Source organism: Argiope bruennichi, chromosome 1 (genome assembly GCF_947563725.1).
Source record: "Argiope bruennichi chromosome 1, qqArgBrue1.1, whole genome shotgun sequence".
In the NCBI taxonomy this organism is placed as follows: domain Eukaryota; kingdom Metazoa; phylum Arthropoda; class Arachnida; order Araneae; family Araneidae; genus Argiope; species Argiope bruennichi.
Window position 1 is genome coordinate 147,036,574 of NC_079151.1, and position 27,373 is coordinate 147,063,946.

The 27,373-nt window shown below is 28.7% G+C and overlaps 1 protein-coding gene across 1 annotated transcript; it reads right to left on the minus strand.

The window, feature by feature from the left end:
* Positions 1-929: 929 nt before the first annotated feature.
* LOC129963637 (succinate--CoA ligase [ADP-forming] subunit beta, mitochondrial-like) lies at positions 930-11,980 on the minus strand. Its single transcript, XM_056078128.1, has 11 exons — positions 11,826-11,980; positions 10,628-10,778; positions 10,177-10,276; positions 9,392-9,554; positions 8,993-9,163; positions 7,793-7,889; positions 6,330-6,491; positions 6,073-6,215; positions 4,918-5,038; positions 2,235-2,323; positions 930-2,120 (listed from the first exon to the last, which is right to left on the minus strand). Exons 1-11 carry the CDS (start codon positions 11,868-11,870, stop codon positions 2,046-2,048), a joined length of 1,317 nt encoding a protein of 438 aa, XP_055934103.1. The 5' UTR covers positions 11,871-11,980; the 3' UTR covers positions 930-2,045.
* Positions 11,981-27,373: the final 15,393 nt, after the last annotated feature.

The window sequence follows — 27,373 nt, forward strand, 5'->3', positions numbered from 1 at the left end:
TGGAGATTGACATTGACTTTATGTTGGCATACATATCTATGCATCTTTTTCACAAAAGAAGGATAGGAGGCACGACATAATTACCATGTAAATTGATTTACACAATTTTCTTTGCTTAAATTCTTCTAAGTTACTGGATGAATCCAGAAGAAAAAAATCTATTACTGCCTCTAAAATAAGAAAACTTGCAAAGGTGAAAAAAATAATTTTCTTTTCATGCGTATAAAAAATACTGAATTATTTAATTCTTCATTAAGCACTTTCAATTTCCATATAACTGGAAGTCTGCTTTCAACTATTCGGACTTGCAGTAAAATATACTTGATCAAGAAAAAAGAAATTAAGGTTACTCTGTTTGAAATTTCATTTCTCTTTAGGTATATAAAATGTTGTGTTACCACTACAATATCTATTGCAATAGAAAGGTATCCTTAATTTAAGCATTCTCAGGCTAAATTAGTTTAACATGCAAATTCAAATTTACAAGAGATTTACCAATAAATTTGATGATGCTAAAGCATAATAAAAGACAGGTTATTTTAATTTAGACAATAAAAATCAATATATCTTCCTTATGTTTAATATTACTTTAGTTTCATTTGTAATTATAGCAAAATTTATACTAAATTTTTTAATTCAGTACTATTAAATGAAGGCTTTATAAAAAAAAAACATTTCCTTAATTTTTTACTGAAATTTTGATGATTTTTCTTTTAAAGAAAAGATTTGCATTTTAACCTTTCTCCTTTAGTTCCATTTTAAGAACTTTCAGTAAATAAAAATAATGTAAGAAGAGAAAAATTAAGTTTTATATAATAGAAATCTTTAGCAATCTCAGAATTATCTTTTTTAATTTGTTTATATAAATGTTTTCGGGGGAGGGGGACTTTAATTATCAGAACTGTAGTGTAATTACAAAATAATAATCATAGCCTTTATAAAGAATTTTATTAGAAAACAGTTAAAAGTACAGGTCTCTATTCATAGATGCAAAATGAAAATATTTCACCTGAAAGGCAGGGCAAAATCAATTCTAAGAATATTCTTTCATTTATTATATTTACACTGAATTAAAAATAAACTGTAGTCTTCAACTGATTCCCTTTATCTCTAATATAAATTAAATGCTTGAATTTAATGCTATCAAATATTGGAAACTATCCATCAGTATATGACATTATTCTACATACCAACTATACTAATAGTAGATACTTTACCTAAACAATCCAATACTCAGTGTTTATTTGGTTTTATGTATTCTGATAATTTTAAGAATTTCAAGTTCATAAAAAAAAAAGTTAATGATGTTATGTTATAAAAAATTCTGGAAACAGATTTAACTTTCTTTTTTAACAATGAACATATTTATAAAAATGTTTGTTAAGCTTCCGAAAGATCGATGATTGAAAAAAACTGTTTTTGCTTTATATGGACAGTAAAAAAAAAAACTTTTTAATTAATAAAATTCTGAAAGACTTTTTCCAGTCTTGATACATTTAAGAATATGAAATCTTTTGACTTTAATACTGACTTAAGATAAATGAGAATCGTATGCCAAACAAAGTTGAATATTAAGTAAAAAGTAATTACTATTTTGTTCTAAATTTTGAAACATTGTATATTGTATAAGTTATAAAAATTTTTATTTCATAATTAATAAATACTTGACATCCAAAGCATTAAAGTTACTTAGGAAATAAAGGTAAATATCAAATAATCAGGATGAAAAAAATATATAATATAACATTGCTGGATCAACACATGCATCATCAATTGCAAAGTTTAAAAAAAGAATAGATTTTACTATTCTTGTCAAAAAATATAAAAGAAGTGAGGAAATATTTTGAGGAGAATGACAAATAAATTAGTACATAATGGAAAGCTCTATGCAACAACATACTAGACAATATAATTTAAAGCTAGCAACAGTTTTTGGTTTCATCTTGTTATACTAACACAGTCAACAATAAATATGTTACTTCTAAATGTCAGCCAGCTCTTTTGATTTTTGGTAAATTATGTTATGTACATAAATACAAAATCATTTACAAAGGAAGTTCAAATTTTACATCTACTTCTGCAGAACGAGCCAAACCTACAATTGTAGATAATTTTACCACCTAAAATGAAATAAAAATTATTACATTTTGTAAATGATTCCTAAGATCAATCAAAGAAATTTGATATATTTTACTTTTCCTATTTAATTATCAAAATATTCATAAAGCAATTACCATCTTTGCAGCTTCGTCAAGATTTTCACAAGCTAAGATTCGTAGTTTACTAGAAGCAATTAATGCTTTAGCATCATCAACTTGAGTACCTGAAAAGAAAATGTATTATTTGGATAAAAGTTTTCTTGAATAGAAATTCAAAAACAAATGGGAAAAATTTAATAGAAAAATTCATCCCTCTAGTTCAAGCATATTATTCAATAATGTTTGATTTAATCGTTATGAGCAATGGTACCTCCTTTCCCAACTTTATACTATAAGCTTTAAATATTGTATACAATTTTAATATTTATGAATATATTTCATAGAAATAATAAAACTTTCTAAAAATATATATTGAGTGTTCACACTAATGACAGGCTAAACTGTTATATAATTATACTCATCTTAGTTAATAAGCTAAAACTTGCAATTTAAAATGAATTTCAAGATCACAATGAAACCACTCTTGCAATTAACCACTAAAAAGCTACTACTAAATATTATTTTACTACTAAAGGGCTTCAGAAATATATTAAATTATTAAAAAAATTTCATAAGAATCTTAACTCTACTTTTGACCAGTGCTAAGCAGAATAATGGAGGAAATGCAAGAGACATAAATTAAGAAATCTTTATTTATATTCAAACAAATAAGTTAGAAATAGTATGCTATTAAAAAAAATTATTTTTTAAATTATTCTGTTAAAGTTTTAATTCCTGAAACTATTTGACTCTGCTATGCATTGAAAATTTCTATTATCTTCTGCCTTTTCAACTAGTTTATTCACTGCAAATTGTTCATCCTTTTTTTTATATTAAAACATTTGATTTAACTGGAATGCATTTTCTTTCCTTTCTTTTTACTCTTTTGAAATTGTTATCGCCGCTGGCCCATTTTGCCTATTTTTTCTGTATATAAGTGGTTTTTTTTTCAACCTCAATATCTCTAATTAGGGGGGGGGGGACTTTCAACTGAGATCTAGCCATGATATTGCATCCTCAGAATTTTAATTACTTTCTATAACTGTTGATAAAAACTTGTCAATTATGTTCATTTATGGATACTTCAAACTTTTCAAATTCTACTGAATTACAAGCTACATATTCAAAAAGTTCCTCAATTTTATTAAAATAAAATCACATGTTTTTTTTTTTCCTTATAGGTACTTGCAATTCACAAAACCAGAAAGAATGGATTTCATTATGTTGATTATTCTTGTTATAGTAAGGCTTCTTTGACTATTCTCAAATCTAAGCACTCATACTTCTGGCAAGTATATATTTGAGAAGAAAGTAATCTTAAAGTTTATGAATGAAGATAAATATCAAGTCTTGAGATTTCAAATCTGTCGACTATATTATTATAAATTGTTTTCTGGTTTTTAGCATTTTATCTCCAAAGAATCCAATATTAAGTTTTTAGCATAAGTATACACCTCTTTGTTTTTAAAAATTTTACTTTTTTTTTCAATTTAAGTGAATTTTTTGTAGTTTCATTTAATGATATGTTAAACAGAAGGAAATACCTAACAAAAATTTTAGATTGATATCAGCATAATTTTTTTGAAAAATTGAGCTTTACTGAAACATGATTAAGTATTTTTCTATATATCTGTATCCATGGACGGGGGGGGGGGGGGGGGGGGGTCCATTCAAAAAATATTCCATGATTTCAGATGGTATAGTAATAATCTATTGTCAAAACGGTTGAAAATACATTTATAAAAGAAGAATTTTACTTTGTGGTGACTGGTCTATGCAAAACGTTAAATAGTAGTATTCCTGATAGTATCGATCATCGGGAAATATGTTCCAATTTAATAACTAAGATAAAATGTTCATTCCAAATTTAATTTGCACTTCTCTTTTCTGAAAATCGATTATAATGTCATCTGAAATTATAGAGCAACACGTTAAGAATAGGATTCTTTTTTCAGTCTGCAAATACAGAAAGAAATAGACATAAATTTCACTTAATTTTCAAGGATCTTATGGAAAATCAATTTCTTTTCCATAGCCCCGAGTTTAAAGGAATAAAATTCAAGTTTTCATGAATCGTGGGAACCCTGTAAAATCCACCATTGAAGAGATGTCTTAATTTTTATTGAGTTCCCTGCCCTCTAATCAGTTTTAGCATAAAAAATTTAAAAAGTTTTACAATTCAAACAAATCAAGTAACGGTTATTTAAAGTAAATGAAGGACATACACAAATTTCAGATAAATATCAACAGCTTATTACAAAACTTAAAGTATTTTCGAAGTTATATATAATTTTTTTTTTAACTCAAAATTCGGGAGAAGGTACTGTCTTATAGTTAAATTCCAAAGATAATTTTAAGATGGTTTAAAAATTATTTATATCAATATTTTTAGAATCTCACAGTCAAAAACCAACAAAATTTACTTATAGTTAATAATGAATTAAAATTTTTTAAAAGCCACCTCAAGGTGCCCATTCTCATGTTTCAAAGTTCATTTGTGTCAAATTTGACAACTCTAAATCAAATAGTTTGCCAAGTACATATTTGTTTTTATTATTAAAACATATAAGTGCTTTAAAAAAAAAGGCACATTCAGAATCCAAAATTGGTTTTAATTTAACATCTAGAATTCTATCCAAAATTTATAATTTTCTTTCTATTTTTTTTTATAAACTTTTAAAATATCTTATTAAAAATTGCTTTAAAAAAGAATACAAACCCTGCAATCTACAAACAATAGGGATTTTTAAGTTCAACATTTCAGCTGCACGAATTATACCTTCAGCAATCACATCACATCTCATAATACCTCCAAATATATTTACTAAAATAGCTTGGACCTAAAAACAAAATACCAATAAAAATGAATAAGTCTCCAAAATGCAACAATAAAATAATTAAAGAAATAAAGCATTTTTCTTAATTACCAAAATTCAATAATAAGCATTTTTCTAATTACTAAAATTTCCCATCAAAATGCAATAAACTGTATTTTTTATACACAATGCAATTTCAACACACCAATTTGTGGTTTGGCTAAGGTGTTTTAAGTATTGATATCCTAAAATGATGACAAATTCTAAACTATAGTATGATAAATTTTGAAGGTAAAAATGGGACTATCCAATAAACATTAATAAAAAAAGTTAAAATATGTTTATTATTATTTATATTATCTAAATTATATTAATTCTAGAATTCAAATAAAAAAAATATTTTTTAAAAATATTACAGCAAAAAATTAAACAAGATTAAATTAAGTTTCAAGGAAATTTAAACATTAAATATACTTATAAATGTTACAAACTTACTAGAGTGAATATATTAATACACAAAATCAAAATATTAATATAAAAACTGAACTTTTTTTTCATCCTGATGGCATACTATTAAAATAATGAAGACATGAGATCATTTAAAATTATATTAATGAGAATATTAAAACATTGATTAAAATTTCAATCTGAGAAAAATGTAAAGGGAAGATTAACTTACATTAAATACCCATCTTCAACTAAATATTTTATCAGAAAAATATAGCTTATACTTTTTCATATGGTTAATTGATGACATCAGTCTTAATTATCCAACATCTTATTGGAAGAATGAATTCAAATGTATTTTACTATTTAATCAATATTTCTAATAATTACCACACAGATGATATTATGTTAAAACTTGAAACAAGCATATTTTACAAAAGATAACATTTATATTTTCTTGTCAATTTATAAATCACTATCCTTTTCTCACAGCTGTAATTTCAATACACACTTCTATAAATAAAAGTATGATTCTTTAATTTTTAGAGTTGCTATGTTCCTATTTATAAAGGATATGAATAATGCAAAAATTCCACACAATAATAGTTTACTTTTGGATCCGATGTAATAAGTTTGAAAGCTTCTGTGACTTGTGTCACTGTAGCTCCACCGCCAACATCAAGAAAATTGGCTGGATTTCCACCATGAAGCTTGATAATATCCATGGTAGCCATAGCAAGGCCAGCACCATTAACTATATAGAATACATAAAAGAATAATAAACATTCATTATACATATATATATATATATAAGAAAAATTAATATATTTTCAAAATTTTATATGATTCAAAGTTTTTTTTAACATACCTAGGCACCCAATATCACCATCCAAAGCTATATAATTTAAACTATGTTTATGAGCATCTCTTTCTCTTGAATCTTCTTGAGACCAATCTCTGAGATCAAACAATTGTTTTTGACGAAATTCTGCATTGTCATCAAATCTACATTTTGCATCCAAGCAATAGACTAAAATTTAAAAAATTATAATTACCAAATAATGTAGAATAACAAATTAGCAGTGTATTAGAACTTCTTATTTTTATAATCTCATGAAAATTATTTATTCAGATAACTAGACATTAATATGAGTAGTACATATGCACAATATGCTTTATCAGAAAAATAATGGAAAAAGTCAATATTTAAGTAAATTGAAATGGTAGCTGCATTATTTACGATTATAATTTTTTTAAAAAAAAATATAAACCATCTTTACAGAAATTTTGAAATTTACCTATTTTATTCAGTACACTTTTAATATTTTGAATCTTGTTTAATAACGTTTTAGATCTATTTAAAACTAGCCACATTCCTTCAGAGTATTTTTAAACCTCGAGACAGAAATTTAAGCAATATTTTAGTAGCCTTACAACTGTTCTACTCATCTGACAATTTTTTTTAATGGAGTCAAGTCACCTTTGCAATTGCATGAAAATTGCAATTATCGATATTAGCAAACACTTGTCATGTCAAACTTGCCATTCTCATGCAAAATATTTTATTGCAAATATAACTCCACTCTTTTATTCTCCAGGAACAATTTTCCATTGATTCCAATATTAAATTAGTGCCATGCATTTTACATATATTATGCAACCTCGTCAAATAGCATGTTAGCTGGGGCAATAAAAGATTGTAAATAGCAAAGAATAATCCTTCAACATACAGAATTTACTTCCTAATATATCCAATAGTAGGGTTTGCTTATATATTAAAAGAAATACGACAAAATTAAAAAGGTAAAAATTCATTACAACAATTTCTGAAAATTATGAAGGTCCAAACAGATTGATAGAAAGCATTCCACGTATTTTAACAATAGAAGAAAAGCAACAGAAAATTTGGAATTTAGCAAAATAATGAAAGTGATATGATAAATTATACATAAAAATATTTTTTAAAAAATAATCAAGATCAGGAACAAATCTGCTGAGTAAAATTAGCATTATTTTATTCCATTTTATTATTTATTTTCTGAAATTTTTGATAGTCAAAAATCATTTTTGTGTAATTATATTTATGAAAGTTATTGAAGAAAATACTTTATTTTAATTATTTTTTAATTTATTTGATGTACACATTTCTAATTTCCGAAATAAGAATCTTTGATATCTCTGGGCCCCATTAATCTATCCTGAACAGATACACAATCTCTTATCAGTACAAAAATTTTCCTCATCTGCAAGAATCGTTCAAAATTTATAAAACTAATGAAAGATGATTCTACGTATAGTTAAATTTAAATGACATAAGTATAACATATCAACCATCTCCTGCAGAATCCTCCACAAGTGGATTGATCTCGACCATTACTGCATCATACTTCAAAACAGCTTCATATAATTTTGTTATTATTTCAACTGCCTAAAAAAAAAAAACAATTGCATTATTATAAAAAATACCTTTTTATGTAATAAAGATATTGCATGTTATAATGAATAATTTATTAATTAACACCACTGATCACAAAAACATCTTGATAAAATTCAGATAATTTATCATGAAAAATCAAACATTTATATGATGATAGTTTCGAAAACAATGACAGTAACTCTAATTAGCTTCATTTTCCAATTATCTTTATAGTTCAGCATACTATAGTTTGTCAGTTAGTTCTGCATTAATTGAAAAATATGCTTCAGATATTTTAAGACAAAATGATGAAAACTTTTTCCCTCACCTTCCAGTTCTATCTTCAAAGTAAAATTAGCAAATTTAAACACTTCACAAGTTCATTAAACACTTTACAGAAATTAGAATTTCGCAGATAATATAACAAATATTTTATTTCAATAAATAGCAGGCATCAATGAATTATAAAAGTTACACACAACAAAAATAAAGCACTCGCTGAAAAAAAAATAAATGATAGCCTTGATAAAATGAAATCATTAAAACAGATGCTTGCAGATATTTAGGCATCTATATATTAATATACTTGTATTTTTAGAGAATTTAAACTAACTATATTTTTTGTTAAACTTTTGTTTTTTAATTTTTATTCCATGTTCAGCTTGATATTATAATAAAATTAGAATTCCCACATTTTTAACAATAATTTCACTAATAATTTATATATAAAAAAAGAAATTAAAAAAAAGAGCAGACATTAAAGATTTGAAGAGTACCCGAGTAAACATCATTAACTTTGCCTTTGCTTACTCAATTTCTTTTCTTTCAACAACGTTAGAGATTTCATAAAATATGTAACGAATACAGATTACAATAAAATACATAAATGACAGATTAATAGACCAATCAGAACTAAAAAGAATAAACTGCTTCAAAAGGTAAAAAGTTTGAAAAGGCAAAGAATAAGTTTACGATAATAAATAAATAATTTCTTTTTGAAAATTTTTATTGGAACTATTGATTTGTTTTAAAAACACTCAATTAGAGGTAGCATTTATTTTTTTATTTTTACTAAATATTAAAAATAAATTTATAAATCAGCACATAATACAAACCTGATCAATATTATTTTGCTTAAAACCAAGGTGTTTAGCTACTTTTAAAGCTTGATCTTTAGATAGTCCAGTCATGATATCAATAGGTTCTTTAATTATTGCATCAGGGTTTTCTCGAGCCACTTCTTCAATGTTTACTCCACCTTGAGAGCTGGCAATTATCACAGGACCCTTCATTCAGTTTTAAAATTATATATTAGTATAAATTCAAAACAATTATTCATTAAAGTTTTCTAAAAAAATCTATTAATCAATTTGTCTATTTGAAAAAAAAATGTAAATAAAAACGCTTAGATTATAAATTAATACTTGATTTGTACAAGACATATGTATCTTCTGTACAAAAGATGATAATTTATTAAAAATGTTAATATCAAAATGACTTTCATTTTGTCTTACCCCAAAATCTCTTTCTAACATAATCGCAAAGTAATATTCTCGACGCGTGTATAATCTTTCTGCAACCATGACCTCTTTACACAATACTCCTTTCTCACCAGTTTGTTTTGTAACTAAACGTTTTCCTAACATCTGAGATGCTATTTCTTTAGCTTCCTGAGGTCTGAAAGAAATAATTAAATCAAAGATGCAAAATCATACAAGAAAAACTAATTATATAACAGAAAATGACTTGTTTTTATCATCATAAATACATAAAATTCTTTAAAGCATTTTTTAAAAATAAAAAATTATCTTAACTTATCACTACTATTTTATATATATATTACCATGTGAAAAGAAAGATAATTTAAATTTCAATGTTTTACATAAAGTCTTTTCAAATGGACATAAATAATATTTTTTGAACTTCAAATTCTGTATATGAAACATCTAACTGTAGGTGTATAATTTGCCATATAGAACTTTAAAATATTTTAATGCTGTACTTTTTCAATTACTTTTTTTTGTGTGTGCCTCTAAAATTGTATTTCAAATTTTACCCTTTAAAGTAAGTAAACCTTAAGTAGACAGTTAAAAATTTTTATTGTATTATTTTTTCTACACTTTAGCAATCAAAATATTAAAAAATATGTATTCAAATAAGTTTTAGCAAAAATAAACCCTTTTAATGAATACTGTTCTCAAATTATTAAATATTTTAAAATAAAAAAAGTCCATCTTAAAAATAGTTCCATTTCTAATATTAAGCTACAATATTTGATCTATAAAATATTTTTACTTACGAATAAGCTGTTTTCACTCCACCTTTCAATCCCCCTTCAAAAACACCTTTACCTCTTCCACCAGCTAATACTTGAGCTTTAACTACAAAGTCTTTACTGCCTATATTAATAAAACAAAAATTTCAAAGAAATAAAAATATGTCAGAAGAAGAAAGTCTGCAATATAGTAAGCACAATAAAAATTTATTATTTAAAAGGTTAGTCAGATGTGAATTTAATACAATAGAAAATAATTTATCATGAATTAATCGTAAATGAGTCAACATAAAAAATGTTTTAAAAGTGAAAAGAAATAATTTGATTTGTTTTTCAAAGAAAAAAAAAAAGTGCAAGCAGTTGGTAAATGATAGCTTCTTAACCAAAAAGTCAAATTTAAATCTTAAAAAAGTAACAATTGATAATTTTAAGATTTAATATAGAAAGTTTATAAAACATACTTAAATTTTCCTACCTAACTTCTCAGCAGCCTGAAAAGCCTCATCTGGTGTTTTGGCTACACCAAATTTGGGCACCTTAACACCAGCACTAGCTAGTAAGCTCAAACTGATATGTTCATGGAGATTTAAGTTTCGTTGAGGAACATAATGTTTGCCACATTTCACCTAAAATCATAATTGTACAAAAACAAGAACTATATTCATTTCATTTGAAAATAATAATTTCAAAGAATACACCTATAACAGTTATCAAAATATAATACAAATAATGCATTTAAAAAAATTTAAATATAAATACTATATTCAATGGTTTTGAAAATAATCTGTGATAATAATTTATAGATTTTAGTCTTTGGAAAAAAAGAACCTAATTATTTTCAGAAAAGCTAATTATTAACTTTTTTAGTTACAATAATTTAAAAATTTTGAAGTCTTAATTTGCGATATTATTATAAACAATCCTATTCAGAAGAAAGGATCTCATTCCTGAGATGTCATACGTAAAATATGTAGAAATGTTCCAAAATGAAATTAATATCTTAAAAAGAAATAGAAAAATAATGTTTATTCAGGGCTATTTACTAAATATTTTTAAACACAGTTTAATTATCATAATTAAACAGCACAGAATTTAAAATAAAAAGCAAATTTGAAGACATGTTAAGTAGATAAAAATTCACTAGCAGGACTTATCTTTATGTTTTCATAAGTACTACATCATATTTATTTCCCCACTGTTTCCACCACTTTAATTTATTCCACCCCCAGTTTCATTCAAATATCGATAATTTTATCAATTTCATAAATTCCTATAAGTTATTGGTTTTTTTGACATATCAAATATACCGCTTGTTTGCAAATTGGCACCATTTATACATATCTTCGCCAAATTTGGCGATTGTTTCATAACACGTAAACAAAACAAAATGCTTTTTTATTCCATTTTAGTCACTGTTTAGCTAAAATATACATATAATTACATATATAGCTATTACAAATTACATTAGAGCATAAATTTTAAAAGAAATAATCTTGAAATAAAGGGTATTTCAAAAGAAATAAATACACCCCGAATGGGGATAATAGTTCATTTCCGGTACTACTACAAGAATTCACATAAGGTTTTGGAAAAGTTTTTAAATTAAATGCATCAAAACTTTAAAATAATTATAACGCATTTCAATATTATGATATAAGAAGTTAAATAAATACCATATTAACAGTCCTCGAAAGAATTCTAAAAGCTGAACTCGCCATTATCTCTCGTCTCTCCTTTTCCGCCACAGACTTGAAGTTTCTCTTTAACCATTAACCTTTGCAGCAGAACAGACAGAACTAGTGATAACGATGAAATAATCGATATAAATGACCTTCATATAACCTCAATATAATTTACTTTTTCTTGTTTTCCTTTAAAAGGACAGCATATTTCCAAATAAAAGAATCTAAGCATTTCGTATATTCAAAAAATATTAAGACATTACTAAAAGAGAAGCCTACTATTTAATACTTTTACGAAGAGAAAAAAAGTTTCCCACTCTTTTATTATACATTTCCTTCTTAAACAACTAGATTTTATATTAGTTTTTGATACCCACATCAAAGCGGTTCTTAATAAAACCAAAGCGAAAAGTATTCACTTCAGTCAATTCATAACTCGAAAGAGACAAAGGTACTTAACTGAAGATTTTTATTTCAATAAATCTAGCGTTCGATTTTACTCCATGGCTCCCCACTATTTCGGGATTAGTAGATCACAGAATTAGGAAAACTGCAAGAATTTCAAAGCTAAAGTTAATGCAAATAATTAATAACTCATGATATACGAGTTCTAAAATGTTGCATCATGATCTTAGATATATTTAGGATTAAATACTTCAACCAAAGTTTTTCAAAAATTACTTTACATTCGATTAAAACTTATATAAAATTTCCTTACTTGCAACTCTATTACGTTAAATTTCCTAAAACGACCTCATGTCATTTCGAAATATTCATTGAATCAGTTTTCATTGATTAAGAGAAGCATAATTGGCTATCAAAGCGGCAAAGTATTTCCAAGGTATTCCGAAAAATATTGGCGGGCCAAGACCATGATTTCTTCATGGCCTTTCAAAGGTAAATTATTTTCGTGCTTTGATTTGATTCTCAAGGGTCATGTACTATTCAAATAAAAATCACATATCTTTTAATTTCAGAATATTGTTCTTAGAAATTTTCTTTCCCATATTTCCCAGTCCTTCGCAGATTAGTTTTGCTAAAATATTTGCAGTTAACTTACTGACTCATAAGTCAGATTTTTTTAAATTTATTTTTAGAGCCTATATACAGACAATGTAAAAAATGATATTGTAACTTTTTATAATTTTGTCTAAAAGTATTTTTAATTCATATTCAATTTTATACGCGAGAAATTGAATCCAATTCTTAAATGTTTTAATGAATTAAATGTGTCGCTGTTTCAGATTGCTTTATATTATCTTTTAATTGCTGATGTCTGCGTAAGCAATTGAAATAATATAATTTAATAAAAAATATAATAAATATAGATAGCATATATAGTTTCAGTATGAATAGAAATCACGAATGCAGAGTAAAAAATAAAAATCCAAATCAATAAGCAAATTTGGTTTTAAGAGTTTCAGAGGGGAAACAGAAGCCCTGGAACTTCCCTTGTCTAAGGACTCTTACAATTCTTAACCTTGTTCCGAAGAGCTCATTTCTAAGTTGCAAATCTTGTTTTAATTTTCTGAATTTTCTCCAGCATATTCAAAATGCGTTAAATTGGTAATGCGTTGAATCGCAAATGTTTCCATTTATGTGAACTCTTACAATCCAATATCCATTAACTTTTTCCTCACATAAAAAAGCACTTTTGGGGATAAGACATACTATAGAGGGATCCTTTTTCACAGATTTTAAACTTTTTGTTTAAAAAAATGAAAAATAAATTTCTTTTGCTTTTGAAATCTAAATTCTTCCAATTTTGATTATCATCCAAAGTTTTCATTGAACCAGCAACACGTTATAACACTGACCCCCTTGCTTAAAAAGTATTTCTTATATTGCAATTTCATACAATTTGCTGGTTCATTTTTAAAAGGTGTGCTGCAAAATGCAGTAGCAACGACAAATATTTCTTCAACGCATACCTATTAGCACAAGATGTCCAATACCTCTACGAGATTGTTCTGCATTCTGAATGTCGGCTGATATCGGGAAGCTATCGTAACAATGCGGTTCGGCATTTTGCGCTGATAGAGTAATTTTGATTACAAAAAGAAATTGATTCGCAATTTAGAAACATAAAGAAATTTACTGCAGAAAGTAAATTAATCTTATTACTGCGGAAAGTAATTAATCTTATTATTATGATGATTTAAAATAAGCAAGAAGAAAATAGATCGAGGAAAAATAACAAAATGAAACTATCAAATTTGAAAATTTTGCCTTTAAATTATGTAGTAAATAGTGTTTGAACTCTCCTGCAGTTCAATTTTCTGTTCCTTGATCAAAGAGTCATAAACTAATGAATATTATTCTACCCGTTATTTGTTTTCCTTATTGTAGCTAATTTCTCTTTAAATTAGTGCGAACTAACCAAAGTTAGTTCCAACTCCCCCTAAAAGTAAGCTTTAGACTTTTTAATGTTGGATGACTCAAAAGAAAAAAATGAATTAACAAATTCATTTCGACCTGTTTCAGTTCATTTTTTAAAACCTTAACATTTCTACTGGTTCTAATTTTATTTTCAAGTGAATAAAAATCTGAAAATATGTATGAGTGTTTACGAACGAAATAATTCGTTTCCTAACTGAGAAACCCAACCAGAGAAAAGGCAGAAATTTTGAAATTTATTTCAAAGTTTGCATAAATAAAGAGGTAAGTTAAAAAGGTGAGGGGAAATCTTTTTGTCAAGTCTATTTCAATAATTCTTCAAAAGGGAAAGACATCTCTCAGTTTATGGCAAAACAAAACAAAAAAGTTTAACATGAATGGTTACCAAAAATTAATGAATCAGATACAAATTGCATTATTTTCTTCTTCTTGAAGCTGTTGTTGACTCTATTACACTGTGATCGGTGAATACTTTGAAAGCAAAAACATTAAAAAAAAATCCAGTTATTTCATGGATCGTATTTCTATAGACCAAGAGAAAAAATGGCAAATGTATACCCCAATCAGTCTAATTATTTTAAACAAATGGAGATAGAAAGTTTTAAACCGCTCATTTAAACCTGTCGATCATGTCATCAAAATCAGGATGCATGTTATATTTCGACTCTCCAGAATTTCTTAATGTTTGAAAATTCAGAAAGAAAAAAAAACAGTAGATTTAAAATATATGCTGTGATCTGATTATAATATCATAAGGACACCGTAACTAGAAATTCAGCCTCGAAAGAGTTATTCAGCCACAGTCGAAGCTTTAAGATCGGGAATTGGAAATGCTGAAGTCCCATTGGTAAAATAGTTCCTTCAATATTAAAGCATATCGATAGCATTTTGAAATTACAGTGAAAGAACCTAGATTATCAAAAGTCATTATAGTGCTGCAAGGGACTCCAGTACTTATTTAGGTCCTTTTCGGTTTTCGCAAGCGTGACAGTTGCGGCACCATTTCTCAACCTTGGCATAAAATCTGTCAAATCGTCCTCCAGTTTTATATAAAGTTTTTCGAGAATCAAAACTGCCCTCCGCTTTCGTTGCTATGAGTCTGACGCAGAACTTCTGGAATTCTGCTTTCTAGAATAATCAAGTGCCATCGATACAAGCTTCAATCATCACTCTCTTTACTATGATATAAAACGTCACAACACCATCTTTAAGATATAAAGAGCCCAATGATGCCTTTATTTTTCGTGACAGGACCTTCAGGAACCAATTCTTGTTTCAAATTCTTATCTCTATTCTATCCTCCGAATTTAGTTTCTTTTCTTGAATTAGCCTGAGATCTGGATATTCCAACTGCACTTTTTGCATTTCACTAGAAGGCTAGGAATCCGCAGATATCGTTGTTAAAAATGAAATTGAAGATTAAGCTAATTTCAAATTAGCAGCAATAAAATAAAGTATAGTGAGTAGGAGTAAATCAAAGATTTAAAAGCGATGCTTAAAAATTAAAAAAAGCAAAAATAAAATAAAAAAGTCATAAAGAATAAGGGACAAACCAAGGATAAGGCTCCACTATCAAGTAGATAAAACCTTCAGAAAATCTGAAATAATAATAAGGATTAGATAAAATTTAAAAATTAATAATTTTAAAATTTTGAATGTTAAGAATAAAAATATACTAATAAATTGGTTGATTAAACAATGTCTTCGAAACTTTCACATATACTTTTGTTAATAATAAAAGCTTCGGTCATTTTAATAGTGATTTTATTTTGCTGATGATCCCAAAATCAAAGTTTTTCTCGTGCATCGGCAAGTATTTTAAGGTGTTAATCCTTTGTGGTAATCAATCAAAAATATAATGCTCTGAATTCGCCTCATGTCTGATGATGAATTTTTCCGAGTACCATAGATGAAACCTATGCCAATAAAAAGAGCAGAGCCATTCCCGCTAAGACGGTAAATTAAGATTTTATTTGGGGTTTAAAAAAAAATTCCCATTTTGTCCAGAAATGTTTCGATTTTAATGAGAGAATTAAAATCTTATTTGTTACAATAATTTTTCTATTCGCTCATGATTAGATGGTTTATCCACTGAGGCAGTCAGAGAAATGCTATATAGATTTAACAATGAATAGTAATTCTACTTTTGACATAGTAATTTATTTCATATTTACCCACGCTCTTGCTGAAATAAGCTATGACATGCATGTTCTTCATTTTCAACTCTTTGGTTCTTCCTTTATTCCTGGCATCCGCATCCGAGAAGAAATCTCTTTCATTCTAAGGGTTAGGTTAAAACAAGTGAAAATTTGTTTGTTGTTGAACTTGATTAAAACTACTGAAAGATTTCTCATATTCTCCTCTCCTGAAATTCACCTTAGCTTCAGTTGCTTTATGTGAAGATTTATTACTGCAGAGAATTTTCTAACAAATAGATGCAAAGTTAAAAAAACTGTAGCAATCGTAAACTTTCTCTAGACAAGGCTAATCTAATAGTGGTAGGATTTTTCCCGAATTGTTTTTAATACCTTCCGTCGATATAACGTGCAAGATGAGCAACCCCGTTTCGAAAGAATTTGCTTTTCTTCATGTTTAATTTAAGGTAAACTTAGTGCAGTCCTCTGAAATCTTTACGAATATTATTTCAACGTTCTTCAAATGTTTTCATCAATTATTAAAATATCATCTAAATATGCTAAACATCTTTAAAAAAAGTCCACGTAATAGTGTTTCTATTAATAATTCAATGTATCAGGTCGTTACACATTCCAAATGGCATTACTATAAAATATTAAAGCTCTTGTCAGATGGTAAAGGCTGTAATTTTTATATCTCAGATCGTATCTTGATTGTCAGTATCCGTTTTTAAAGTTTAATGTCGAGAATTATCGGCTCTAATTCATAGTATTTGAGGTATCGTCTATTCTTGGTAGGAGGACAATTGTTCGCAATTTCATTTAGTTTTTTAAAGTTAACCCACAAATTTGATGACCCAATTTTCTTCTTCATAAGCACTGTAAGAGAAGTCTAAGAAACTAACCATTCTCCAATTAGTAAGTTCTTTACCATTTCTTTAACTAAATATTCAGTTTCTTCTTTTTTTGCAAAGGGCAAATGCTATTGGTATTGATTTATTGATGAATAATCACCTGCATTAATCTATACAGTGTACAGTGTCACATTACAGAGGATAACATGAGCGTCATAAGTTGGAAACAAGTTCTGATATTCTTTAAATTACTTTCGTAATACTGTTAATGCTCTTTGTTCGTCCTTCGAGATTCTCGAAGACTATCGGAACATGTACTTCAAAAGATTCTGGAAGACAAGTGGCAATCACTATTGGTTCCCATGCCACAATATCATCTTCTTCTCCTATAGGTTTGCGTTCATTGTCCAAATTCAGAGCTCGGCAGGAATAACTTCTCTTCAAATCGACGAGTGCGAGCGTCACAATGATACCTTCATGGGAGACGAGACCTGTAATGTCTAGAAACCTCGGGAATTCCTCGGATCAGACATCCTGATCTCATAGATATTATCGCGCTTTCATTTTAATATTCAGACCATAAATTTAATTGATATACACTATCAAAAAATGCAGGAAAATAGTCTTTGCCAGTCTGTTTCTTATTCTCTCCTAAACCTACTGTAAAATTTTGAGAAAAGTTCAAATCCAAGAATATATCGAATCGATGATATGAGTTGTATAAATCGGATGTAAGAATTTTCTAGAACTACGTTCGATTCATGGATCTTTGCCTTTCCACCAATAGCAGTTTTTAAAAAAATGCGATGCCTAATAGATAAGTTACTCCTTTCATTTCTGAGTCAAGAGCCGGGATAGCCTGGTTAGTAGGGCGTTGGATTCGCGTCCCTAGGGTTGCGAGTTCGAACCCCAATGGCCGAAGACTCTCCGTGTGCTATGGTGGCTGGCGCCCATGTAAGTCTGTCATGGTCACAATGCCCTCCATGTCGAGAGTAATACCACTGGGGTAGTGGATCAAGAGTGATCGTTCCGTGATTCAGGTCTAAGTTTCGATATGGGGGTGAGTGAATGAAATGCATGAATGAAGTCCGCCCCGTAAAAAGGGTTGTGACGTGTGCGTAGCTAAGTCGTACTCTTGGTCCTAGATGGCGCTAGAGAAAAAACAAGAGAAGCACCCTTGGCTTAAAATCAGTGAATTCTAAAGTCAGTGGGCTTGTCTATGACAAGTGCCATTAGAAACAACATTTCTGAGTCGAGGGTATTTTTAAAATTTACTTTTGCGCCTATGTCTGCGAATCACAAACGAAGCATATAACAAATAGATCTTCGAAGCCAAGTTCATTTTTCTCTCCCTAAGTGCGAAAGTGTTCAGTTCTTCTTTTGGCATTTTATTCTAATTTGTAGCCTTTGCTCTGCCAGACGGCCAAAAATTTGTTTTCTTACAATCATTTAGCTATTTCTCGATACATTCTTCTCTTTATTACACTTCCAATAATCTATATTTGGTTTTCATCTAGAAATATTTTTTTGTTTGTTTATTTAAGTCGGAAGATTTTAGTATCCATTAAAATATTTGAACATCTCTATTCCTCATTTTGAGACTATTGGGAAATAATATTATAGATTCGTAACTACGATGATGACATTAAAATTTTGTTGAATTTTTTAATGAAATTTGATAAAAAGAATTCATTTAAAATATTTATCCTAATAAATTATTTTAAGTAGTTTTCGATTGTTCATTAATGTCCCTTTTTACATTACTTAGCTTTCTTTTATGCGTTTCACTAAGACTTGAAAAAATACAACAAGGCGTGTAGTATAAAAGCTTAAAGGGAATTCGAACTTCTGGCTTGAAGCGTCTCAGGGTAGAAATATTTTAGGCTTGAATCATCCCACTTGTTTCTGTCTGGATGGATTGTATTAACCGTTGTATTTTGTACATAATTATTTCTACTTTATGCAGTTTACTAGATAGATACTATACTTCATTGAAATCATTACTTTAATAATAACGAAAGAGAGCTTTGAAATTGATTTTCAGTGAAATAAAAAAAGAAAAGAAAAGAAAAAAAATTTTTTAATCATGATGTTAATAATTATCACAAGTGAAAGATTTGTTGAAACAATAAAATTGGTTTGGATTTCATTAAAACAATGAAAATCTAGTTATAAATTCTGTTTAAAATTAATTTTTAAAAATTTATTAAAATTAAGGATAAAAATTAACAGAAATAAAATTGAGGTGAATGAAAAGCTAATTTCGAAATTAGCTTTTCATTGTTATTGTAACTGAATTACTATTATTGACAGAAAAAGCTTAAAATTTTGATTAATTTTTAATTAAAAATCCTATTGAAATTTTGAAAATTTCTTTCTTAGAGAGCACCTTCTGCCAAGAATTAACTACGTGCCAAATTTTGCAGCTTTCGAACGATTTTACTATTAAAATCACTATTAAAAAGGTACTAAGTCTAAAAACATTCTCATGATAAAAAAAAATGGAATATTGATAATTTACTTACAGAGGAAAGAAATCGAAGCTACTGTGAACTAAAAAAACAAATAATGAATTTTTTCAATTTATTCTGCATTTAATTTAACGGCCTAACATTGATATTCAACTTATTAACTATGCATTTAAAAAACTAAACATTAAATTTCAGTTTCCCATTTCAAAATTTTGTTTGCTTTATCTTCAGAATCAGAATCCAAGGGTCTCTAACATATGAAAATCCTTTACCAAATACCATTTTTCTCTCTACCACAAAATTCACTTTAATATCCCAGTCCTTCATAGTCAAACTCAAAGTTGGACATTTGAAGTACAGAGAAAATTCAAGTATCGTTATTTCTGTGCATTCTTTTTTTCGATTAAAAATACGTAAACAAAGCTATAATAGTGAGATGCCAAAATTGCGCCAAGAAACCTCTAAAGATAATTGCACACAACAACTTTAATCGACTGCAAACTGAAAATAGCGTAATTGCACAGCTGCACGAATTGAAACATGCACTACGTAGTCGCTCCAGACGACAGATCCCTTATGCACTTAAATTTACCACAAAGTTTATTATTGTTGTGTCTGTCTTGTATTATTACGGAATTGTGTTACGCACATTATCTGTTGTATCTTTATTATTACTTTTTTATTTATTTAATTCACTTTTAAATAGCATCTGGTAAAAGTGTTTATTTTGCCCTAATGCAAACTTACGAGCTCTGGATTACCCATCGTTATTATAAAAAGTTGCAAAGTTTTTGAAACATTTTTCTAATTCATGTTTTTCTAAAGTTTTATATCAGTGATTAATTTGAAGTACTTTTAAATCTATTTTCTAACTGTACAATAACAGTATCAGTTACAGAGTTAAAAAAATAGCATCTAAATTCCACAACTGGGCTTTTTATAATTTCATATTCTGCTGTTTTGAATTATAATTTTTCTCTTTTTCAAATTCGTTTTTCAGGAAAACGTTCTGAAAGATTCAAATTACGTGCTATTGCTTTTGCTTCGTCTATAAATGAGTTAAATTTTGGATTCTAGTTTTAATTTTATTGGCTAAATTAAAAGCCCTGTCGAGAACAATTGTTTTTACTTATAAGCTTTATAAATAAAGCTTTGAATGCACCGTTTTGAATGGCGATTGATAGTCATCATCCGAGTGCAGAGAGTTAAACATAAAATAAATGTCATTTCTTGTATTGAATAAATAGACTTTTAACTTCGGACACTACTGTATTATTGTTATTTGCATCAATAAATTCTACACTTTTATTGCTTCATTGTGTAGTTTGTGCGGAACTTTCTTAATCGGTTGAATCTTGAATTGTAACTTCTAAAATTGCCAATGCCAAATTTCATTGCCAGAATTACTTCATAGACAAGAAAACACATCTGCCCGTGACTTTTTGAAGTGTAGTTTTTCTTCTTTTCTTTTGATGCTAATTTTCTTTTTTGAAACCGAGTCTTGACACCCAGAGGGATACTTCCTTGGCATGGATATGATTGGATCTAACAATATTAAACATTTTATAGTATGAATTATCAGAGTAATGCATGCAATTTAATTTAGTAGCTGAGGTAAATGACCGTATTTTATGCTTATAATATGTTGCACTTTTGCTCTAAATTCTAATATATCTGTAAACTTCGTATATTTCAAAACCCATCGATTGTTCCAGTTAAATTTCTTCCTTTCTTCGTTGCATCCCGCTATGACATTTCAGAGCATTATTTTAATTCTTTATCACGTTGGTGGCCTCTTAATCGTGGGCCCCCAGTGAAAAGCATCCGTTACCCCTCCAGATGGTCGGCCCTGCCTCCAAGAGTTGCTTTAATATGAGACTATTCTGTTCCGCAATGAGCACTTCAAATTTTGTTCTAAATGAAGTGTAAAAAAAATTTTAGTAACGATTTCGCGTTGATTAATTCATGGCCAATTTTTATCAATTAATTTTCCTTTTTAATTTTATTAAAAACTTTTTTATCAACTTGTTTTATAAAAACTAGTTTTTAAGTGAAATTTTGTTAACATTGCGGATGTTTTTGCAAAATGTCACGTTGTAACGCATTCATTGAAAACGACAAAAAACACGCTATTTTTTAAAAAAACAGTGCCTTTTTTTATTCAGTAAGAACGTTTACGCCTAGCTCAGGTTTGAGCAGCTAATCAAATACACACCTACATAAAAGAAAAGAATGAAAGTGCTAGACCGGAGACAAATAAATAATAATAATAATAACAGACGGGAATGAAAAAATGCATTTCTCACTTCTAGATGAAAAGTAAACTTTTTATTGCTCAATTCCAAACTGGATAAGATCGAAATAGACGATCTGTATGCATATATAAGTTTATAAACTTTATATATCCCACGAAATTTTATATAAAATTAAAAGGGATGGGGCTGAATAATATGAAGAAATTTCTTTGGGGAATACAGTAAAATTAAAATTCTTTTTTTTTTTTCCTCTTCTTTTTTTTTTCTCCCTTTCAATGCATTCAAAGCAGAAAGGGGGATTTTTTTGTCTTTTTAAACAGAGTTCTGCATTAAGGATTTTCGAAATTTAAATTCGCGAGTCAATTAAAAAAATGCTTGAAAGTTCAAGACACATTTTCTGTTTGTTCACGTTCTTCCATTTTTGAAACATATTTAAAGATTTTGAAAATTTAAATTTTGAAGATAATGCCTTTGTTAAGTAGATTAGGAATCAGTATTGTTAATTAAATCGTTTTTTATAATTGCTTTGAATGGTTATTATTTTAAATAAGAAGGTTGACTTTTATATGCTTAACCCTCTGACTGTGTAATCTTTTAAAATCACATCACTACTTAAATGCGATATTTGCAAATAAGTTCAAATATTTTTCAAAGAAAGTGAACTGTTACAAGATAATAATATGGTATAATAAAAATCTGTAATCGTAAAAATAAATACACTAAACTGCGAAAAACGCGGGATGCAATAGAAAATAGATTGATTTCCATTACGTGGGATACGCAACTGGACAGTTAAACTTAAGATGTTAAAATAGTTTTTTTGTTACTAAATTGTTGCATTCCTGGCCCGTTAATATCATTTGAAGGTAGAGCATGGCTTGCATTTCACCCCTTCCGCTTGCTCTTCAAGGATCTGTTGTGTTCGTGTATCAACAAAAATAAAATGCAGACAACGTACTATAAAACTAAATATTACATATAGATAATATTATCAAATTTACATCAGCTTATTTTCATTCAACATTCTAGCATCGTTTTTTAAACAACAAGTTCCAAAAGTATCACTGTTGCCAATCTGAATTTTACAACTATTTACAAAATAAAATTTATAATTATTAAAATAATCGTTAGCTACTTTTAAATAAAATATTTACGATTTATGCCGCAACATATACTCCCCTACCAGTAACGAACGTTACGTTAGAAAGTAGGAAGTAAATATTTTAGTAGTAACATAAAGGAGGCAAAAAAAGTCAACATTTAAATTTTGAATCTCAATGGCGTCTTAATGATTCTACCAGTTCGAGATTGTCTTAAGGCTGGTTTAAGATCAGGTTGAGATACAGTTTCCTTGGTTTGAATCTTAGCTGGTTGGGACGCAGGTGTAATCTTCACACAAGTTGGAGTTGCAAGCTGCTCTTCAGGATTTTCTTGTGGTAGTAGATACGCTGGCTTTAATCTGTCTATAGTTACATTCACTTCTTTATTCTTTATCCTCAGAGTAAAATATTTTGGTGTACGGCTGATAACAAAATATGGACCTTCATAAGGGAGTTCGAGTGGCTTTCGTACTCTATCAATGCGAAGGAAAACGTGAGAAGTTGATTCTAAATCTTTGTGCACAAATATTTTTGGATGACTTTTTTGTTGAGTTTCTTTTGGTCTCATCAATTCCATAACATTTTGTAAATCATTTACAAATGTTCCTGGTGACATATGTGGTATATTTGCATCAAAGAATTCTCCAGGAAGTTTGATATTCTCTCCATACACCATTTCTGCTATTGTATAATTAGTATCGTCGTGGATCGCAGTTCGTAAACCCAAAAGTACTGTTGGTAACGTTTCACTCCAAGATACATTATTGTGGGCTTTTAAAGCAGCCTTTATTGATCTATGTAGTCTTTCTACCTTTCCGTTACACTGAGGGTGATAGGCTGTAGTATGTGAAAGCTTAATGCCGCAGATTCTTGACAGATTTTGAAATATCTCGGATGAAAATTGGGTTCCACGATCAGTAATAAGCTTCCAAGGTACTCTAAATCTTGCTATCCAGTTGTTATAAAAAGCTTTTGATATTGTTTCCGCAGAGATGTTTTCCAGCGGAATAGCTTCCATCCAATTCGTGTATCTATCTATACATGTTAGACAGTAGGTGTTACCATTTGAAGGTGGTAGTGGACCTACAATATCGATATGTATTTCTCGAAATCTTCCTGATGGTTTTTGAAATTCACCCAATACTGATTTTGTATGGCGGGTTATTTTAGACTTTTGGCATGGAATACACGACTTCGCCCACTGCTGGACATCTTTCTTAATATTTGGCCATATAAATTTTGAAGAAATTAATTTTACTGTTGATTTAATTCCCGGATGGGACAATCCGTGAAATTGATGAAATATCTTCATGCGAAAATGTTTTGGTATATAAGGTCTAATATGCTGTGTTGAAGTATCACACCATAAATATTTTCCAGATGGAAGGGGATATTTTTTAAATGACAAACTTGTAGATTTTTGACAGGTTCGAAATTCATCATCTTGTACTTGTTCCTTGGCAATTAGTTCATAATCTATTAAGGCAATTTCCTCCATTCTTGATAAAGTATCCGCTACCACGTTACTTTCTCCTGTAATGTATTTAATTTCTGTTGTGAATTCTGAAATATATTGAAGTTGTCTAATTTGGCGTGGAGATGCTTTATCGGATTTTTGCAAAAATGCGTAGATTAATGGCTTGTGGTCAGTATACACTGTGAATTTTCTTCCTTCTAGAATATGTTTGAAATATTTAATGGATAAATAAATTCCGAGAAGTTCCCGATCGTATGCACTGTAATTTTGTTGTGCGTGGTTAAGCTTCTTGGAAAAAAATCCAATTGGTTTCCAACTACCATTTTCAAGTTGTTGTAGAACTGCACCCACTGCTGTATTGGAAGCATCTGTGCACAATGAAAGAGGTAATTCAGGATTTGGGTGAGATAGCACAGCAACATTTGCCAAATCTTTTTTACATTTTTCAAACTGCTCAATGGCTTCCTTGTTCCAAGTTATTTTCCGATTATCTTTTTTCTTTGATCCTTTTAAGTATTCGTGTAAAATGGCTTGAGTACTAGCGGCGTTCTTCAAAAAACGACGGTAGAAATTAACCATTCCAAGGAAAGTCCGTAGTTGATGAATAGTTTCTGGCAGTTTAATATTGAGAATTGCTTTAACTTTTTCAGGAAGAGGTTTTGATCCTTCACTTGTAATTAAAAATCCTAAAAATTCCAGTTCTTTAACTCCAAAAATAGATTTAGAAATATTAAGTCTCAATCCATATTTTTGCAATCTATCAAAAACTAATTTTAAGTGTTTTACGTGTTCTTCTTCTGTAGTCGACACAATTAAAACATCGTCTAAATATGGGAAAACAAAATTTAGTCCTCTAAATACTTCATTGATAAATCTTTGAAAGGTGGAAGGAGCATTACGCAAACCAAAACTCATTACATTAAATTCATACAAGCCGAGAGGTATTATAATAGCAGTTTTTTTCTTATCAGCTTCATTAATCGGAATTTGGAAATATGCTTTATGCAAATCGATTTTAGAAAATATTCGAGTATTCTTTAAAATGTGGTTGAAATCGTCTAATCGAGGTATAGGGTAACGATCTGGTATGGTTTGAGCGTTCAAACGTCGATAATCCCCACATGGTCGGAAGGAACCATCTTTCTTAGGCACCATGTGAAGAGGGCTGGACCATTGTGATTTAGATGGTCGAATAATATCATTTTCTAACATGTATTGAAATTCCTGTTTTGCTATATGTAATCGCTTGGAATCCAGTTGTCTAGCTTTGGAATAAGTAGGTTGTCCTTTTGTTGTGATAAAATGCTCAACATCATGTTCAAATTTAGATACTGTTAAATTAGGTTTAGTTAAATTTGGATATTGTTGTAACAAATTAGCATATTTAGAAGTTTTATCCAAAGTACTAATAACATCATCAACAGATATTGTTGTTACGTGGTGTCGAACGGACAGATTAGTTATTCCATCAATAAGTTGTTTGTTATGAATATCTATTAAAAGCTTAAATTTATTCAAAAAGTCAGCTCCTATTATTGCTTTATCAACTTTAGCTAATATAAAAGGAAATTTAAATTCTCTTCTAAGTCCTAAATTTAAGTTCAAAATTTTAATTCCATAAGTAGGAATTTCTGTTCCATTCGCCGCATATAGTTTAAAATCATCTGTTGTTTTATTTCGATGAGTTGCAGGAATAAGACTAACATCAGCTCCTGAATCCACTAAGAACCACAGTCCTGTGTTTTTGTCCTTTACAAATAAACGAAACTTGCGGCTTTCATTAATATCAGCAACAGCGGTAGCCGCTAATCCTGTTGCATCTTGGAGTTTCCCGCCTTTTCGCCCCAAGCACATGGCGAGTAACATTTTTCAGGTCGGCAACGATCGCTAAATTTAAAATGATAAAAACAATATTTACCTTTCTGGTTAAATCGCTTAGTTGAACGACTGCGGCTTCGAGATATATTCCGGCGATGATTTATAAATTTGGATCTAGAACGGTCATTTATTTGCAGTGAATCAATTTTTTGTTCTAAAGCAGCTATTCTTGCAAATAAAGCATCAGTATAGTTAACATTTGGCGAAACAGCACAAACTTCCTTTTCCGATTTCATCTCATGAATTTTATCAGCCATCGTAGCCAGTTTGTCTAAACCTTCTTCACTTACAAGAAGAATATTTCGAATAAAATCAGGCATTTTATCCAGCCATAAAGATTTCAACACTTTTTCTGAAAAATCGTCCGCTCCTAAATTTTTCATCTTCTGCAAAAGCTGACTTGGCTTGTTATCGCCAAGGTCTATTCCAGTAACTATGCGCTGAATTCTCTTGTTTTCACTTTCTTTGAACATATTTAAAAGTCTTTCTTTCGCCAGGGCATATTTATTAGGCTTAGTGTCCTTAATAATATCCCATATATGCTCAACATATTTCGGTTCAAGCTGGGAAACCAAATAGTTGAATTTAGTTTCTTCAGTAGAAATTTTATTTATTTCAAACTGAGCTTCAACTTGATAAAACCAAATGTCTGGTTTTTCACACCAAAATGGTGGAATTTTTATGCTTACTTTATTTGCTTCGGCATCCATAACAGTAGTTGTTTCAGTCGTAGAATGTTCGCTATCCGTTGTCATCGTAAAACCAGGGTCACCAATTGTTGTGTTCGTGCATCAACAAAAATAAAATGCAGACAACGTACTATAAAACTAAATATTACATATAGATAATATTATCAAATTTACATCACCTTATTTTCATTCAACATTCTAGCATCGTTTTTTAAACAACAAGTTCCAAAAGTATCACTGTTGCCAATCTGAATTTTACAACTATTTACAAAATAAAATTTAT